Raw genomic sequence first — 18,715 nt, forward strand, 5'->3', positions numbered from 1 at the left:
TAGTGAACGCAGGTTCAATCAGGAATTCTCAAAGGGAAGTGGGCATATATTTGAAAAGAAAAGAATTGGAAGCCCATTGGGAATGATCGGCCTCAATTGGATAGATGCTTTGAGGATCTGCCGAGGCAAGGTGGGACGGGGTAAAATTCAATGATTGGAAGCTCCTACTAACGTGGGGGTTGGGTTGCCAATCCTACACAGGTCATGTGATGAAACCTCCAGGAATACATTTAATCACAGCTGGCAACTTGAATTGGGAGCAACTTGCTCCGTGTTTTCTTTTTAAAAAAATATTTTTTTTAATTCTCCTCCTTTTTCACATTTTCTCCCAAATTTACACCCACCAACAATAAACAATAATCAGCAACAAATATGTCAATCCCCGTATCAATAACAACGATCCCACCCTCCCACCAAACCCCAAACAGTAGCCCGCATGTTCACACAAACAAATGACAAAAAGGAATTAGGGATCACCCATAGTCGCCATTAACACACACAGCCACCCCTCCCCCCAACCCTCCCACCCACTGGCCCCAACTAATGTTCGATGTTATCTAGTTCTTGAAAGTGCATAATAAATATTGCCCATGACTTGTAGAACCGCTCCATCCTTCCCCTCAGTTCGAACTTAACCTTCTCAAGGGTCAAGTATTCCAACAGGTCCCCCCGCCACGCCAGGGCACTGGGTGGAGAGGCTGCTCTCCATCCCAGCAGGATCCACCTTCGGGCGATCAACGAGGCGAAGGCTATGATATCTGCCTCCGCTCCCGTTTCCAACCCTGGCTGGTCCGACACCCCGAATATGGCCTCCTGGGGACCCGGGTCCAGTTTCACGTGCACCACTTTGGAGATTACCCTAAAAACCTCCTTCCAGTAATCCTCTAGCTTTGGACAGGACCAAAACATATGAACGTGATTCGCGGGGCCCCCCCCGGCAACGTTCACACACATCTTCTACTCCTTCAAAGAATTGGCTCATCCTCGCCCTCGTGAGGTGTGCTCTGTGTACCACCTTCAGCTGTTGCTCCATGTTTTCGGAGTGGCAAATGGCTTTCGGATTTTGGTGTGCAGTAAATCTTCTCCATTCATTGGGTGTGGCCATCACCAGCAAGATGAGCATTGACTACCCACCCAGAATCGCCCTCGAGGTGGTGGTGACAACTGGGTGTCTTGCTGGGCCATTCCAGGGAGTCACATGTCGGCCAGACCGGGTAAGGACGGCAGATTTCCTTCCCTAAAGGACACTAGTGAACCAGATGGGTTTTTACAACAATCCTGGAATTTCGCAGTCACTATTAATGAGACAAGCTTTTTTTTTTTAAATGTCAGGTTTATTTAATTAATTGAAGTTGAATTCCACAGCTGCCTTTGAGGGATTTGAACTCATGTCTCCAGCTCATTAGCCAGGCCCCTGGAATACTAGTCATACTAACTGAATCACTGTGCTACTTTTGCCGAGCATGGCCAGGTCCAGGGCATTACTGAATTAATAAATATTCCACAGATAGACTGAAAGCATTTGTGATTTTTAAACAATTTTCCAGCTGTTTTATGGCAAACGGAATATATTAATTGGAGAGCTGCAAAAGATGTCCAGCACAGAGCGAGTTAAAGTCAAAAGCTGCTACCTCTTGTCTTTGAAATTCCAGTGAGGTGAAATGTCTGAGGGAAGCATTTCAATGACTGCAAGTAGGTGACATATTGGGTTTCCCTTATTGGTTTCAACCTTTTATTCCTTACTGTGTGACCCAGATAACTGCCCTTCTTAAAACAACTGTCCATTGTGATGCACTGTCCCGCTCCTTAATCTTCCCCTCTCCCCATCCTCGCTGCTCCGCAAATCAGCTCACGTAACCTGCAGCGATGTACAACAAACACCCAGGCATTCACCTTCATCTCCCCCACACCAAGGTCTCTGACCTTTCGGTGAAGGTTACAGTTTTCTCACCAAATCTAATCCTGATTATATTTGCAACCTTTCATTGCTGCTTAGAGCTGATGAGGACATGTGGGCTGGCGACTCGGGAGAAAACTCTCCAAACAAAGCAAAGGATCCTCTCGAGTGGGAGGAAGTCAGAACGCAGAACAGTTTAACACTGAAAAAGGCCCCAGATTCTCTGCTGCCTGATTGCACTCATCTACAAAGCCAAACCCCACTGCCGGCTCACAGATTAAACATTTTATATATATACATTTAGAGCACCCAATTATTTTATTTTCCAATTAAGGGCCAATTTAGCGTGGCCAATCCACCTACCCTGCACATCTTTGGGTTGTGGGGGTGAGACCCACGCAGACACGGGGAGAATGTACAAACTCTTGTACCAGCCTCCCCAAACAGGCGCCGGAATGTGGCGACTAGGGGCTTTTCACAGTAACTTCATTTGAAGCTTACTTGTGACAATAAGCGATTTTCATTCATTTTCAAACTGCACACGGGCAGTGACCCAGGGCCGGGATTCGAATCCGGATCCTCAACATCGTAGACCCAGTGCTAACCACTGCGCCGCCGTGTTGCCCTAGATTAAATATTGATTACATTCAAATCTTCAGATTTTTTTTTGATTTGATTTGATTTATTGTCACATGTACCGGAGTACAGTGAAAAGTATTTTTCTGCGGCTGAGGGAACGTACACAGTACATACATAGTAGACACAAGAATAATCAACAGAGATCATTGACAAATGGTACATCGACAAACAGTGATTGGTTACAATGCGGAATAAGGGGCCAAACAAAGCAAATACATGAGCAAGAGCAGCATAGGGCGTCGTGAATAGTGTTCTTACAGGGGACAGATCAGACCAAGGGGGAGTCGTTGAGGAGTCTTGTAGCTGTCGGGAAGAAGCTGTTCCTATGTCTGGATGTGCGGGTCTTCAGACTTATGTATCCTCTGCCTGATGGAAGGGTCTGGAAGACGGCAAAGCCTGGGTGGGAGGGGTCTCTGATAATGCTGTCTGCCTTCCTGAGGCAGCGGGGAGGTGTAGGCAGAATCAATGTGGGGGTGGCAAGCTTGTGTGACGCGTTGGGCTGAGTTCACCACAGTCTGCAGTTTCTTGCGATCTTGGGCCATACCAAGTTGTGATGTAGCCGGACAGGATGCTCTCTATGGCACACCTATAGAAGTTTGTGAGGGTCGATGCAGACACGCCAAATTTCTTTAGCTTCCGTAGGAAGTAGAGACGTTGTTGGGCTTTCTTGACTGTTGCATCAAGGTGAGTGGACCAGGACAGACTGTTGCTGGTCACACACAAAGTCAAACGTCCTGCATGAGGTTCAGCCGTGACTCTGTGGGTCGCAATCACGCCTCCGAGACGCAAGATTCCAGGTTCAACTCCCACTCGAGGGCTTGAGCACAAAACCCGATAAAAGAGAGCGTGGCACTGTCTTCCAGATGAGGTGTCAGTCTGCTGGCTCATGGGGTGTGGAAAGGCCCCGAGATGCTCTTTTGAAGAAGAGCAGAGGAATCCTCCCCGGTGTCCGGGCCAACATTCATCCCTCAATCAACATCACCAAAGCAGACGACCTGAACATTACCACACTCCCGTTTGTGGGAGCTGCTGTGCACAAATTGACTTCCATACTTTCTGCATTACACCGTCTTCTACTCTTCAAAAGTACTTCATTTGTTTAAATCTCCGTCAGACACCCAGCAGTTAAGAAAAGCGCTATATAAATGAAAGTCTTTCTCTCTTATTAAGCTGAGGTGATATCTTTTGCCTCACAGCCACTGTATTAAGTATGACTGGATCTCAGTTTGACCCAATCCATACTTGTGATTTTATATTTTCTCCTTCAAATCTCCCCCCCCCCCCCCCCCCCCCCCAAGATTGTTGCTGCAGGTTGTAATATGCAAAAGCTCAGGTTATTGAGCAACGACAGGCCTTTGGCTGTATCAAATTTCATTTTGCCCCCCCCAGTCACAAACCACAGATGTGAAGACAGAACAAACCCATTCGGAACTCAGGCCGATAAAGGCAGAACCTTCAGAGCACTCTCATGTTTTAGCTTCGTGTGGGGGAAGAAGATTTGAGGGGGGGGGGGGCCAGTGGCTCTGGGTGAGCGAAGGACTGGAGGGGTAGATTGATTTGCAACCTATGGATGACGCTGTTACGTCTCCCCTTCAGGTCCCTCCCCACTGAAGTAACACAGTCCTTAATACCAGACCACAGACCCAGCTTGGTGCCTTCCTGGTCTGTGTGTCTCAGATCGAACTTGGAAAATTAACTTCCTAAGCAAGACATGACGGCAGCTTAGTATTGTACAATATGTTTAAACCAAGAACCTTTCACTCACCTCCTCCCCCCGGCCAATGTATTGAAGTGGGGGGTGGTGGGGGTGGGAAAGCACATAAAACAGAGCCACTCCAGGCCTGTCCCCGATTCTACAGGAGGCAGTCGGGCATCAGACAGCCTGCCCATCCACCTTTGGCCATTGAGGCCATAAGTGGACAGTCAACAGCCACTTCAGGATCTCATTGCGTGTCGGCCGTAATATTGCAGTCTGTGGGGGAAGGCAGGGGCATGGTTAATAGCCTGGCAGCTTTCACTGCACGGGTTGCTTCGGAGGGTGGGGCTCCTCTCTGCCCATTGGGGGTATCGACCTCCCCCCCCCCCACCCCTCAAGAGGATAACCCCATTGCCCCTCCCCCACCAGCCCAGCTAATATGACCCACCCTCCTGCTAGGGTGTCCGATCCACGTGCTCCCAAAGTGCCTGCACTTTACTTGACTTCGCTCCTCCTGTGGGACTGCTTGTAGTTCCGCGAGTGGCCACAAGCCGACTGACCGACAGCTCTCGGGATTGGGGTTTCTTGTCCCGGAAGGGCAGCGTTCCCACTGTGATCCAGTTAAGGCAAATACGGTGCTTCCAGTGTGGGGAAATCCAAGAGAAGCGGGAATATTAAAATTTAGACACGTTTGGCGTGATTAAACCTCTGCTGATTGTAGCTTTGGTTTGGGGGGGGGGGGGGGGGGGGGGGGGGCTCCCATCACCATTGCGACCTTCGTGTGTAGCTGACCTTCTCAGTCCTGTCTCCGGCACATTACACAGCAAATAAGATAAGTGGGAACATGTCGGAATTTCAGATTAAACGCATTTGAACGACTCCAATGTCAAGGTTTTCTTTTGTTTATTATAAATTTGGAGTACCCAATTTTTTTTCTTTCCAATTAAGGGGCAATTTAGCGTGGCCAATCCACCTACCCTGCACATCTTTGGGTTGTGGGGGTGAGACCCACGCAGGCACGGGGAGGTCAAGGCTTTCTTTTAAAAAGAAAAGTCCACTAAATTACTCCGCCATGGCCAATTTGCTCCCGAGTTCCGTTACCGAACAGCGACCCTCGGTCCCCCGCTGCCTCCTCCCCTCGCGCAGGTTTGCTGCATCTGAACAGGGCTGAAGCTTTTTATGCCGCGGAAACTATTTGCCCCCTTGGGGACCTTCTCAAATGAATGTCAGCTGCTGACTGCCTCTCCAGCAGTGACACAGTGCAGCACAGCTCACTTGTGAGGAGCCGCAGAGTGGAGAGGAAATAAAAAGCCGCGGCCAGCCCAGGAGCCGCGCGCTCGTGCTGCAAGAATAAAAAAAGAATTATCCACAAACACCCAGATACGGAGGATATTTACGATAATGAGGTGTTCCATTCAAAAGAACGTTTAATCAGAGCTCAAGGTGGCAATGATACGTAAATGGATGATGGAGGGTGAGGGAGCGGCGTGGGAAAGACTGGAGAGAAAGTCCTGTAAAGGGACGAGTTTAGAGGCGCTGGTGACGGCGCCGCTACCGATCTCACCTAAAAAGTTTACCACAAACCCGGTGGTGGCGGCAACATTGAATATCTGGGGACAGTGGAGGCGACAGAGAGGGGTGCGGGGAGCCCTGGTGGGGTCCCCAATCAGGAACAACCATAGGTTCGCCCCAGGAAGAATGGATGGAGGATTTCAGAGCTGGTTCCAGTTGGGAATTAGGAGGGTGGGAGATTTATTTATAGATGGGACTTTTGCGAGCTTGGGAGCATTGGAGGAAAAGTATAAGTTGCCCCGGGGAAATTTCTTGAGATATATGCAGGTGAGGGCATTTACTAGACAACAGGTGAGGGAATTTCCATTGCTCCCGACACAGGGGATACAGGACAGGGTGCTTTCAGGGGTGTGGGTCGGAGAGGGCAAGGTGTCAGAGATTTACCGAGAGATGAGGGAAGAGGGGGAGGAGTCGGTGGGCGAACTAAAAGGAAAGTGGGAAGAAGAACTAGGGGAGGAGATAGAGGAGGGTATGTGGGCTGATGCCCTAAGCAGGGTAAATTCCTCTTCCTCATGCGCCAGGCTTAGCCTGATTCAATTTAAGGTGCTACATAGAGCACACATAACGGGAGCAAGATTGAGCAGGTTCTTTGGAGTGGAGGACAAATGTGGGAGGTGTGGCGGGAGCCCGGCAAACCACGCACATATGTTTTGGGCATGCCCGGCACTGGAAGGGTATTGGAAGGGAGTGACGGGAGTGATTTCGCGGGTGGTGAAGGCCCGGGTCAAACCAGGCTGGGGGTTAGCTCTATTTGGAGTTGCGGAAGAGCCGGGAGTGCAGGAGGCGAAAGAGGCCGATGTCGTGGCCTTTGCGTCCCTCGTAGCCCGGCGCAGGATCCTACTCATGTGGAAGGAGGCGAAACCCCCAGGACTGGAGGCCTGGGTAAATGATATGGCGGGGTTCATTAAACTGGAGCAGATAAAGTTTGCCCTGAGAGGATCGGCTCAAGGGTTCACCAGGCGGTGGCAGCCATTTCTCGACTACCTAGGGGAACGTTAGAGGGAAGACAGATGACCAGCAGCAGCAACCCAGGGGGAGGGGGGGGGGGGGGGGGGGGGTTTAGTTTAGGTCAAAGATAAAGGGGTTTTGTTACTTGTGTATTGTTTAAAATTTCTGTATTGTTATTGTTGCGTTTGCTTTGTAAGAGGGAAAAATTGTTGTTTGGGAAAAAATTTTCAATAAAACATTTATAAAAAAAAAAAAAAAATCAGAGCTCAAGGTCACGCCCCATACATTCGACATAGCTTGCTTAACGCAAACAAATGGATGAAGAGAGGTTGCTTGTCAGCTGGGTGTTCAGAGTGAAAGGCGATGCCAGACTGATATTGTACACGGTATTCTCAGTTTCAACAGTAACCAGTTGTGTTTGGAGCCGCGGATTACGCAGATGAGAAAAACACCAAGTGCAGTCCAGCTATCACCAATGCAGTCAATGACAACCCCCCCTGGCATCGGTGGCTAGGCTAGCATTTGCTTCCCATCCCTAATTGCCCTCAAGAAGGTGGCGGTGAGCTGCTGCAGTCCCTGTGGTGTAGGTACCCCCACTGTGCTGGTAGGGAGGGACTTCCAGGATTTTGACCCAGCAATGATGAAGGAACGGCGATACATTTGCAAAGTCCTTTGGTGCGTGTAAACGGCACGCGTGAAGTGAGGGTGTGCAGTGAGAACTCCACTCCCGGACAGCGCAAACTCACAGCACCAAACTGCCCCACAGTAAGCAGTCTCAAGCCGGAGGGTATTGCCAGTGGCTCTAAAAGTGACTGGGGTGACGAGACACGTTCCTGTTCAGGAGACATTTGCAACATCTCTTCGTTTGCCACCCACTGCTGTGTAGTAGAGTGTCGCTGACACTCTCCGTCCATGGCGAGTGTCATCCCTGGCACTTAATGGGGCCATCGGCCGACCGTGCCATGTGACCAGGAAAAAACAATCGGGGACCAGGGTGGAGGGTTCACCCAGGCAAGCGTGGGCTTTTGCTTCAGATCGATCCGGGCACTGACTGGCAGCCATGAGGCTGCAGAGCTCTGTCAGATAGTAGGTTGTAAATAAATGTTAGTTGTTTGATTAAACAGTACCCAATTATTATTTTCCAATTAAGGGGCAATTTAGCGTGGCCAATTTACCTCGCACATCTTTAGGTTGTGGGGGTGGGACCCACGCACACACGGGGAGAATGTGCAAATTCCACACGGACAGTGACCCGGGGCCGGGATTGAACCCGGGTCCTCGGCGCTGTGAGGCAGCAGTGCTAACCACTGTGTCACTGTGATGCTCCTGGCTCAAAAGAAATGAAAGTAAATTGGACAGAAATTTTTCAAATAAAAGGAGGCCTGCTAGAATTAATAAAGAAGTGCAAAGATGTATTTTGTGGTGAGCTAAATAAAGTTAAGGGCCTGCAGGCAAAGGTCCACGTAGCCCCAGAGGCAGCTCCTTGGTTGTTCAGGGCCAGACCAGTGCGTTACGCCTCGTTCGAAAAGGTGGAGATAGAATTGAAAAGGTCTGAAGAGCTGGGAATCAGCTGGCCAGTGCAGTTTACAGAACGGGCTGCCCCCGCAGTCCCAGTGGTAAAACCGGACAAGACGGTCTGCATTCGTGTGGACTAAACATTGCCAAGCTGGACAAGTGCCCCATTCCAAAGATGGAAGTTTTGTACGCAAAGCTGGCTGGAAAATCTAATAGAAAGTTAAACATGTGCCATGATCATGCTGATCAGCAGCTTGAGTTGGATGATGCTTCCCGAAGTTACGTTACAATTAACACACCAAGGTTTATTTTATATACGAGCCTGCCTTTCATCGGGTTGTCAGCTTGTGCCATATCCCAGAGAATGATGGGAAGTTTGTTGCCATGTGCAATAGCATACCTGGGTGATGTAATGATGACAGGGTCGACGGAAGCCAAGCACCTGGATAAATTGGAAGAGGTGCTAAGAAGACATCAATAGGCTGGAGTTCGCCTCAAGAAGGAGAAATGTACTTTTCTGGCCAATGAAGTGATTTACCTGGGTTATTGGGTCGATGCACATGGGCTGCACCCAATGGAAGACAAGGTTAAGGAGCAATAAAGGAGGCACCGGTCTCCAGAAACACACCTGAGCTTAAGTCCTTCTTACGAATGGTGAATTATCATGGGCAGGTTCACTCAAATTCGTTGAAATTATTGGCCCCCATACATGTGTTATTAAATAGGCACCTGTGTTGGTTTTGGAGAACGCCTCAGAAGGAAGCTTTGAACGAGGTAAAGCAGTTATTGCATTCATCTCGTTTACTGGTGCACTTTGACCTGTCCAGAAAATTGGTGTTAACTTGCTCTGCCTCCCCTTTGGGTCGGTGTGGTTTTGTCTCATATAATGGATGAGGGATCTGGGAGACTGATAGGACATGTCTCCAGAACCATCTCAGAGGCCAACAAAGGCTATTCTCAGATTGAAAACGCACTGTCATGTGTGGATTAAAGGAGGTGTGCGTGTGGAAGGCATTTTACCGTTGTAACGGATCGCAAACCACTTGTGGCTCTTTTTAAGGAAGACAGGGCTATTCCGCTAATCGCATCAGCAAGGATTCAGCATTGGGCATGAATCTTATCAGCACACAAATACATATTGCACCACCAGCCTGGAACGCTTACCAGGAGAATATACAAGATGGAATCGTCAGGAAACATGAGGGCCACTTATGTGGATAAGAGTTGCAGCTAGGCCTGCAGCCTGAAACTATATTGCAACAGGATACATTGTTGGTTGTCTGAGTAGTAAAGCACTGAGTCAACCTGTGACAGGGGAGCCTGCCATTACCACAGAAACGGATGAGGTCACGTTGCCAGTATCGGAGGAGATACCAGGTGCAGCAGTTTCTACAGAAAGTATCCAAGCAAAAGCATCCAAGTCGGGCGGGTAACGTTGCTGTGCCAGATAACAGAACCACCAGAGAGCCCGAATCCACAGTGGACTGGTTGAATGGGCTAAATGTTAAATTTATTGGGAACCATATAGTTTAACTATTCTAATTGTATGAAAGGAGAAGAGGGGCAGGGATGTGATGTCTGTTAGGAAAGGGTTAAGTTCCAAGTACTTCTGTTGAAATTGGGGTTTTAATTGTTTCATCGACTGAACCAATGTACAAAGGGGACAGAGGTGGCACTGTGGCGTTGTTGGAGAAGTGATTGTTGAACACAATAAACTTGGGAGTTGAAGAAGTCAAGACTTGCTTCTTGCTCTTATTATTGTGTTTGCTTAAGTGTGTCTGGTCACTTTAAGGGTGATCGACCTGGGAAAACCCATCAGCAACCAGTCCGGGCGGGGGGGGGGGGGGGGGGGGGTTTACCCGAGCAAACACTTTTGCCTCAGATCGATTCTGGGCGCTGACTGGCAGCCACGAAGCTGCAAGACTCTAAGATTGTCTGTTGTAAATAAGCGTTTCGTTTCATAACTAAAATTGTTACAGCGCGCTAACTCCACCTCTCCCTCTCTTGGCAGAGATGAGCCACAACCTTTTGATTGTATGTTGGGAGAACCTCCAAGGATGTCTCTCCCACTTCCCACTGAGCACTGCCAAGGCCCTTCAGCTGAACGCCGGAAAACTTTGCAGCTCGCTCCATTTTCCACAGTTCCCGGGGTCAGAGTCACCCCTGCGCGACTGCCAGTATCGACATTCCAGCTACCAGGGCACCTCCTCTTCGAGCCGTGCAAGTAATCCACCATCTTGGGCCTCCTGCTGCAGCTGCAGCTGAGGGACAGCGCAGTTAGTGCTGGCTTCACCTAGTTGTCAGCCAAAAGAGCAGACCGCATGAAGTTGGCACGTTGCCTACTTTACATTGATTGGGCACAGATTAATCACCTTCTTATCACTGTTTATCACCTTCAAATAAGCCTGCACCTCTCCCAGACCCTGACCCTACCACTTCCCCACAGCCAGGGGTCCCCATGCTGTGGTATGAGCCCCGATGAGGTTGCAGAGGCCACATTCGGGGTGATGTGCTCCCAACATTGTCTGTGGAGAGGAGGCTATCCAGTCTGGAGGCTCTGGTGGGACAGCCCGGGACCCATTAGCTCAATGGGCATTCAGCCCATGGCACTCTTCAATATCAGGAACCATCTCCAGTGGGGTGTTCAAGTGGACCCGGAATGTTTGAACACGGACTTGGGAGCAGACAGAGAATGCAGAGTGTAACTCAATCACTGACGGAGTTTAGGACAAGCTGGCAGGGCAGGTGGCTGAGGTAGGAATGTGAGTGGTGGCTTCATATTTACTGTGTTACTGCCCCTGCCTTCCTGTCTGCAGGTTCCTTACTCCAGGATAGCAACTGGGTGACTGAGTGAGGAGACGAGAGTTTGGAAGAGAGGCGGGTTTGTGTGTTAGGGATGCGTTAGGGGTGTGAGTGTGTGTGTTAGGGGTGTGTGTGTGCTAGGGGTGCGTATGTGTGTGTGTAAAGGGGTGTGTGTGTGTATAAAACGGTGTGTGTGTATAAAACGGTGTGTGTGTGTAAAGTGGCATGTGTGTGCGTGTGTGTGTAAAGGGGCATGTGTGTAAAGGGGTGTGTGTGTGTAAAGGGGCGTGTATGTAAAGGGGCATGTGTGTGTGTGTAATGGGGCGTGTGTGTGTAAAGGGGCGTGTGTGTGTATATATAAAGGGGCATGTGTGTGTATAAAGGGGTGTGTGTGTAAAGTGGCATGTGTGTGTGTGTAAAGGGTGTGTGTATGCGTGTGTGTAAAGGGCGTGTGTGTGCATGTGTGTGTGTGTAAAGGGGTGTGTGTGAAAGTGTGTATAAACGGGCATGTGTGTGTAAAGGTGTGCGTGTGTGTGTAAAGGTGTGCGTGTGTGTGTAAAGGGGTGCGTGTGTGTAAAGGTGTGTGTGTCTGTGTAAAGGCGTGCGTGTGTGTGTAAAGGTGTGCGTGTGTGTAAAGGGGCGTGTATGTAAAGGGGCATGTGTGTGTGTGTAATGGGGCGTGTGTGTGTAAAGGGGCGTGTGTGTGTATATATAAAGGGGCATGTGTGTGTATAAAGGGGTGTGTGTGTAAAGTGGCATGTGTGTGTGTGTAAAGGGTGTGTGTATGCGTGTGTGTAAAGGGCGTGTGTGTGCATGTGTGTGTGTATAAAGGGCGTGTGTGTGTGTATAAAGGGGTGTGTGTGTATATAAAGGTGTGTGTGTGTGTATAAAGGTGTGCGTGTGTGTAAAGGCGTGCGTGTGTGTGTAAAGGTGTGCGTGTGTGTATAAAGGGGCATGTGTGTGTGTATAAAGGGGTGTGTGTGTATATAAAGGTGTGTGTGTGTGTATAAAGGGGTGTGTGTGTGTGTATAAAGGGGTGTGTGTGTGTGTATAAAGGGGTGTGTGTGTATATAAAGGGGTGTGTGTGTGTGTATAAAAGGGTGTGTGTGCATATAAAGGGGCGTGTGTGTGTGTAAAGGTGTGCGTGTGTGTAAAGGCGTGCGTGTGTGTGTAAAGGTGTGCGTGTGTGTATAAAGGGGCATGTGTGTGTATAAAGGGGTGTGTGTGTATAAAGGGGTGTGTGTGCGCGTATAAAGGGGTGTGTGTGTGTGTATAAAGGGGCGTGTGTGTGTATAAAGGGGTGTGTGTGTATAAAGGGGTGTGTGCGTGTGCGTATAAAGGGGCGTGTGTGTGTATAAAGGGGTGTGTGTGTATAAAGGGGTGTGTGTGTGTGTATTAAGGGGTGTGTGTGTGCGTGTATAAAGGGGCGTGTGTGTGTATAAAGGGGTGTGTGTGTATAAAGGGGTGTGTGTGTGTGTGTATTAAGGGGTGTGTGTGCGCGTGTATAAAGGGGCGTGTGTGTGTATAAAGGGGTGTGTGTGTATAAAGGGGTGTGTGTGTGTGCGTATAAAGGGGCGTGTGTGTGTATAAAGGGGTGTGTGTGTATAAAGGGGTGTGTGTGCGCGTATAAAGGGGTGTGTGTGTGTGTATAAAGGGGCGTGTGTGTGTATAAAGGGGTGTGTGTGTATAAAGGGGTGTGTGCGTGTGCGTATAAAGGGGCGTGTGTGTATAAAGGGGTGTGTGTGTATAAAGGGGTGTGTGTGTGTGTATTAAGGGGTGTGTGTGTGCGTGTATAAAGGGGCGTGTGTGTGTATAAAGGGGCGTGTGTGTGTATTAAGGGGCGTGTATGTGTTTACATAGTGTTCAGAAAACAAAGTTGTTTTAGGGGACTGATATTTGTATTGACAGACTTTAGAAATAAGGTATAGTTTTAAGTGGATTTAATTGAATGTTTCTGTGCCTGGAAATGTAAATCCTAGAGTTAGATTCATACTTGCCAAAGATGTTTGTATGTGTGGGGGTTGCTCAAGTTCGAACAGTGATTCTATTGTGCTAAGAGAGAGCTACGGCATGAAAAGTAAATATACCAGCACTGGTTGCTTAGCAACTGGGGCCTTGTAAGGTAAAGAAGCTTTTAAGTTTCAGTTTTAGCTGAATTTGTGGGCAGATGGATACAGGACACTGGAGAAAACAGCTCTCATCCCTGCCAGCAGAAGCTGGACAGAACAAGATGCAAGTTTCCGAAGGAACAATATATAATGCAGATAGCCAGGGAATTGGGGCAGAAAGAAAGTTTAAGGCACCTGAAGTTAAGAGGACAAAAACAAAAGTATTGTTCGGAAGAATTCAAGGAAGAGTCAACAAAGTGTTCTGATTTAAAGAGACAATGGCAGTAACTAGATTTAAAGTGGGACATCAGACTTCAGAAGTAAATTAAACTTTTGATATCATTTTAATCCAGCCTGGGAATTCAGAGCTAAAATAATTGTGAGCAGTTTGCACAGCAATCAAGATCAAGGAATCCTAAAGGGGTTGGTGTGAAATCCTGGACTGAATTCACTGTCAAAAGTGGAGTGCGGGCAGCACGGTGGCGCAGTGGTAGCACTGCAGTCTCACGGCGCCGAGGTCCCGGTCGATCCCGGCGCCGCATACATGACCGGCCGGCGCCGCATAACTGGCGTCACCCGCGCATGCGTGGTTGCCGTCCTCTCCGAGTCCGCCCCGCAAGAAGATGTCAGACGGATCTTGCGGGGCTGCGGAAGAAAGGAGGTCCTCCTTCAGAGAGGACGGCCCGACGATCAGTGGGCACCGATCGCGGGCCATACCCCATTTGAGGCCCCCCCCGGTGCAGGATCCCCCCTTCCCCCCCCCGCAGGCCACCCCCCCCCCCCAGCATTCCCGCGCTGTTCCCGCCGGCAGTGACCAGGTGTGGACGGCGCCGGGGGGAACCCGCCGTTTTGGGCTGGCCGCCCAGCCCATCCGGGCCTGAGAATAGCAGGGGTGCCGGAGAATCGCCATTCTGGGTTTCTCGGGCGATTCTCCGGCCTGTGCCGCGCGGAGCTCGACGGGGCCGTTCTCGCCGCTTGGGAGAATCGCGGGAGGGCGTTGCGGGAAAATTTGGCGATTCTCCCAACCGGCGCGGGAGCGGAGAATCGCGCCAACTAACTTGGGTTCAGAGCGGAGTGTGTGTATTTGACCACAGTCATCTTGTGTGCTTAAAAGGGACTTTTTGTGTTAATGAGACCATTGTAGCTTAAAATGAACTTTGTAATCCAAGTTAATCTTTAAATCTGTGTGCATTTATTAAGCTAAGGGGGGAGTAAAGAGGTATTGTATACTAATCCAACTTTTCATGTTTAATTATTTTTTTCTTGTTGTTGAGACTAATTAGTAGTCTGTGACTCTGTGCCTCCACATTTTATTTTAAAAAAGTAAAATTTACATTCTTTTGAGCCAGGAATCCATTATGGAGTCTTCCCGTCCAGTTACAACATCGTAACAAAAGGGGTGTAACGTGTGCGTTTGGGTGTGGGAAGAGGCGTATGTGCGTGGAGATGGGAAGGGCGTTGTACACATGTGTGAGGGGGTGGGTGGGAGGGAGGGGCTGACTGCAGCATGTGTGGGAGTATGAGAATGAGGGGCTTTGCGACATCTTCTATCACCAGGGAATAGGAAGAGCTGCGGCACGGTGGTTAGCACTGCTGCCTCACAGCTCCGGGACCCGGGTTCAATTCCAGCCTTGGGTTACTGTCCGTGTGGAGTTTGCACGTTCTCCCCGTGTCTGCGTGGGATTCCTCCGGGTGCTCCGGTTTCCTCCCACAGTCTAAAGATGTGCAGGTTAAGTGGATTGGTCGTGCTAAATTGCCCTTAGTGTCCAAAAGGTTAGGTGGGGTTACAGGGTTATGGGGATAGGGTGGAGGCGTGGGCTTAAGTAGGGTGCTCTTTCTTTTTAAAAAAATTTAGAGTACCCAATTATTTTTTTCCCCCCACTTATATTCAATTTAGCGTGGCCAATCCACCTACCCTGCACACCTTTGGGTTGTGGGGGTGAGACCCACGCAGACACAGGGAGAATGTGCAAACTCCACACGGACAGTGACCCAGGGACGGGACACGAACCCGCTAGGGTGCTCTTTCCAAGGGCCGGTGCAGACTCGATGGGCTGAATGGCCTCCTTCTGCACTGTAAATTCTATGATTGAAACCTACACGAGTACATAAAATAACGTTTTTACAAAGTACTTTAATTTTAAGATGTGTCCCTTTGTGCTGGCCTCTTTCACCAGGTGAAGGTGTTTCTCTCAGTCAATTCCCTTCATCATCTAAACACCTCAGCTCAGATCAAACTCAAATCTTATATCTTCAAGAGAATAGAAGCCAGATCAATGCAACCACCCTCTTAACTGAACCCTTCTAGACCAATATCAGAATTTAATTTTAACACATTTTAGCTCATTCGGTGGCCATTTTTTTTTTGGAGAGGCAACCCTTGAACTCTCGGTCTTCTGACGTGGAGAGTCAATCAGGTCTTGTACCTACACACACGCGCACACGCACACAAGCACACGCACGCAGCGTGAACAAGTCTGGCTTATTTATCCCAACAACATCAGAAACCCTTAGGATTAGGGAGCTGATTTTAGCAGCACCAGTTTGAAAGACTCACACCAAGGCGGCAGTCCTGTAACCCATACTGACAGAAAGCCAAATATAAAGCCAACCTCTGGCTCGCTTCCAGACTAAGCAGTACAATTATCCACTGAACTATTCGGAGAAGCGGATAAGCAATTTTAATTTTTTTTAAACGAGAAATAAATGGTGCCATTTTGTTGCATGTTTACAAAACAATGGATTTACAATAAAACGCCTTTGAAAGACACTGGTGTCATATTAAAAGTGGGGAATCTGATCAAAGTGTGACCCAGCCATTCAAGTCTGCAGAATATGTTGAGGTTGCCCTTTGCATTCAGTCCGAACTTGATCCTCAAGAGTTTACTATTAACCTCGCGCCAGTGATTTGTGGAGAGTGAATGTGAATCAGCCGGGTGCACAGGGATTTTGTAGCCTTACCTGTTTGATACACTGCAGCCGATCATTCGTCTGCTGAATGTGTCTGTCCATGGAGGTTACTGTGTTCATCTTTATTGTCTCTTCCTGGCCTCTACCTGAAAGCCATTAAACTTCTCCACTCTGCAAGGCAAACAGAAAACGGAATCATTGATCGGGGGTTTGTGAACACAGCCAATCCTCTCAAACAGATCGCAGATGGCACAGAGCTATTTGTCTTCTCAGGTGACGAGTGATTGCAGTGGCTGAGTTTGCAAAGGCTCTGCGTTGCAATGCCATGTGTCACCTAGCGACACCTGGTCGGGCCGCAGAGCTTCCTGTCAGAAACAACTGTAGGAAAAAAAACCAGCACCAAAAATGGACGAAAATGGTGGCCCCGGGAACCTTCACAACTTGTAATGTGACATTCAGAGGCACGCTTCAGAACCTTAGCCTCTATTTTCTCTGACAGTAGGAGAGTGCAATATGCCCCGGGGCAATTATGGGCTCCCTTTGTACTGTTAGCTTACTCCAGACTGAATCCAAAATCAATTTGGCTTCAAGCAAATCCAAGCGGGGGAACGTATTTTATTGTCCATGGTGAGCGAGGTTAATCCGAGGAAATGGAACTCTGCCGATTTCAGTCTCTTGGCTCTGCGGTCAAGTCAGGCGCATCGTGTCGAGGTGCAGAGTGAGGTGTGGCGCTCCCGCCTCTCACCCCACTCCCATTTAACACGGTACCACCACACAAGAATCTCCAGGTTCTTGCAACCAACCATTCGATTACCCACACAAATGAGCCTGAGCCGAATGGCCCATTGGAATTGGCGGCAAATTATCAACTATTTCATGCTGTAAGTTAATGCCCACAAGAACTGGATTGCGAACTCCACAGAACAGGTTGGGAGAGAGGGAGTACCCACAGAAACCAGACCTTGTGGAGATGGGCGCCCGAATTTAAAAGCAGGCCATCCTTCAGGCCTGTGGCAGGGTCATTTTCTGGGCTTTCCCCAACGCTGCCCAAGTTCCTCCTGGTGGCCGGGCGGGAAACATCCCGTAAGTGGTCATTAACTTGCCACTTGGGGCCTCAAGTGGGGATAGGCCAACTTTGGCCTTGGCAGTCCCACCTTAAAATGGAGGAAGAGGTCGAGGTGGGCAAGAGCCTGGGCCATCCGAGCAATTTTATATACCATCCCCCTCCCCACCCCCTGCCTGCAAACCCACCAGAGGAGGAAACGCAAAATTCTGCCCCATGTTCGGGAGCCTGATGCGGAGGCAGAGGGAAGATGTGTGTTTGAATGTGGACGCAGAGTGTGGGCTGCAAAGGCGCTTTGGGACAGATCTCAAGGATGTAGCAAGGTGAAACGTCAATGCAGATTCCATCATAAATCAATTTGGTTACTGCTCAAGTATTCTTGCTCAATGTCAAGTGGAACATATTCCGCAACGTACAACACGGAACTAGAACAATCAACATAAGAAAGAGGCAGGCCTTTCGACCATTGCAGTATATCTGCATATTTCAAATGATCCTCACAGCAGCTGCAATATGCAATGACATTTTCCCCCAAATTGCTCCCATATTACACGTTGAAACCCCATAAGACCATTAGATATCGGAGCAGAATTAAGCCATTCGGCCCATTGAGTCTGCTCCGCCATTCAATCACTGCCTTTGATCCTGACCCTGGATACAAAGCAGCATTTAGTCAGAATCTAATTCCAAACAGGGGGCAGGTAAATCCGCCACATTGATGAGATGAACTTTATTCGGCCCTTAGTGTTGGGTGGGGTTGCTGGGTTGTGGGGATAGGGTGGAGGTGTTGACCTTGGGTAGGGTACTCTTTCTAAGAGCCGGTGCAGGCTCGATGGGCTGAATTCTGCACTGTAAATTCTATGATAATTCAGATCATAATTCAAAAAGAAGTCACTCTTGTGAGAAACCACAATCTGAAGCATCGACAACAGTTGTTGAGCCGAAACACCGGAATCTGCCCACTTGCCGAATATTGACTCTCAAACCCAGAGGATTCCTGGGAGCCCACGGGGGTATCTGCACAGCCTTAGGATTGCTACGTCTCTCGAATTATGAGCGCATCATTTGCGCTCTTTTCCCCTGTTTTAAACAACAACAGTTTTTCTTTGAATATCTGATGCTAGAGTTTGATGTTCTAGATCCCGGGAAATGTTTTCTTTCCCAAACCCTCCAAAGCCAAGTAAGAAGTCTTGCAACACCAGGTTAAAGTCCAACAGGTTTGTTTCGATGTCACTAGCTTTCGGAGCGCTGCTCCTTCCTCAGGTGAATGAAGAGGTCTGTTCCAGAAACATATATATAGACAGATTCAAAGATGCCAAACAATGCTTGGAATGCGAGCATTAGCAGGTGATTAAATCTTTACAGATCCAGAGATGGGGTAACCCCAGGTTAAAGAGGTGTGAATTGTATCAAGCCAGGACTGTTGGTAGGATTTTGCAGGCCAGATGGTGGGGAATGAATGTAATGCAACATGAATCCCAGGTCCCGGTTGAGGCCACACTCATGTGTGCGGAACTTGGCTATAGGTTTCTGCTCGGCGATTCTGCGTTGTCGCGCGTCCTGAA

At 49.0% G+C, this 18,715-nt stretch overlaps 1 protein-coding gene across 11 annotated transcripts in view; it reads right to left on the bottom strand.

The window, feature by feature from the left end:
- zmiz1a (zinc finger, MIZ-type containing 1a) overlaps window positions 1–18,715 on the bottom strand; it is a 1,215,152-nt gene that overhangs the window by 325,003 nt on the left and 871,434 nt on the right. For all 11 annotated transcript variants that reach the window (XM_072491545.1, XM_072491540.1, XM_072491548.1 and 8 more), the window contains one exon: window positions 16,139–16,258. In XM_072491545.1, coding sequence (XP_072347646.1) covers window positions 16,139–16,207 — 69 coding nt within the window. In that variant the 5' untranslated portion in view covers window positions 16,208–16,258. The remainder of the gene's footprint in view (window positions 1–16,138; window positions 16,259–18,715) is intronic.

Source organism: Scyliorhinus torazame, chromosome 28 (assembly GCF_047496885.1).
Source record: "Scyliorhinus torazame isolate Kashiwa2021f chromosome 28, sScyTor2.1, whole genome shotgun sequence".
Classification (NCBI taxonomy): domain Eukaryota; kingdom Metazoa; phylum Chordata; class Chondrichthyes; order Carcharhiniformes; family Scyliorhinidae; genus Scyliorhinus; species Scyliorhinus torazame.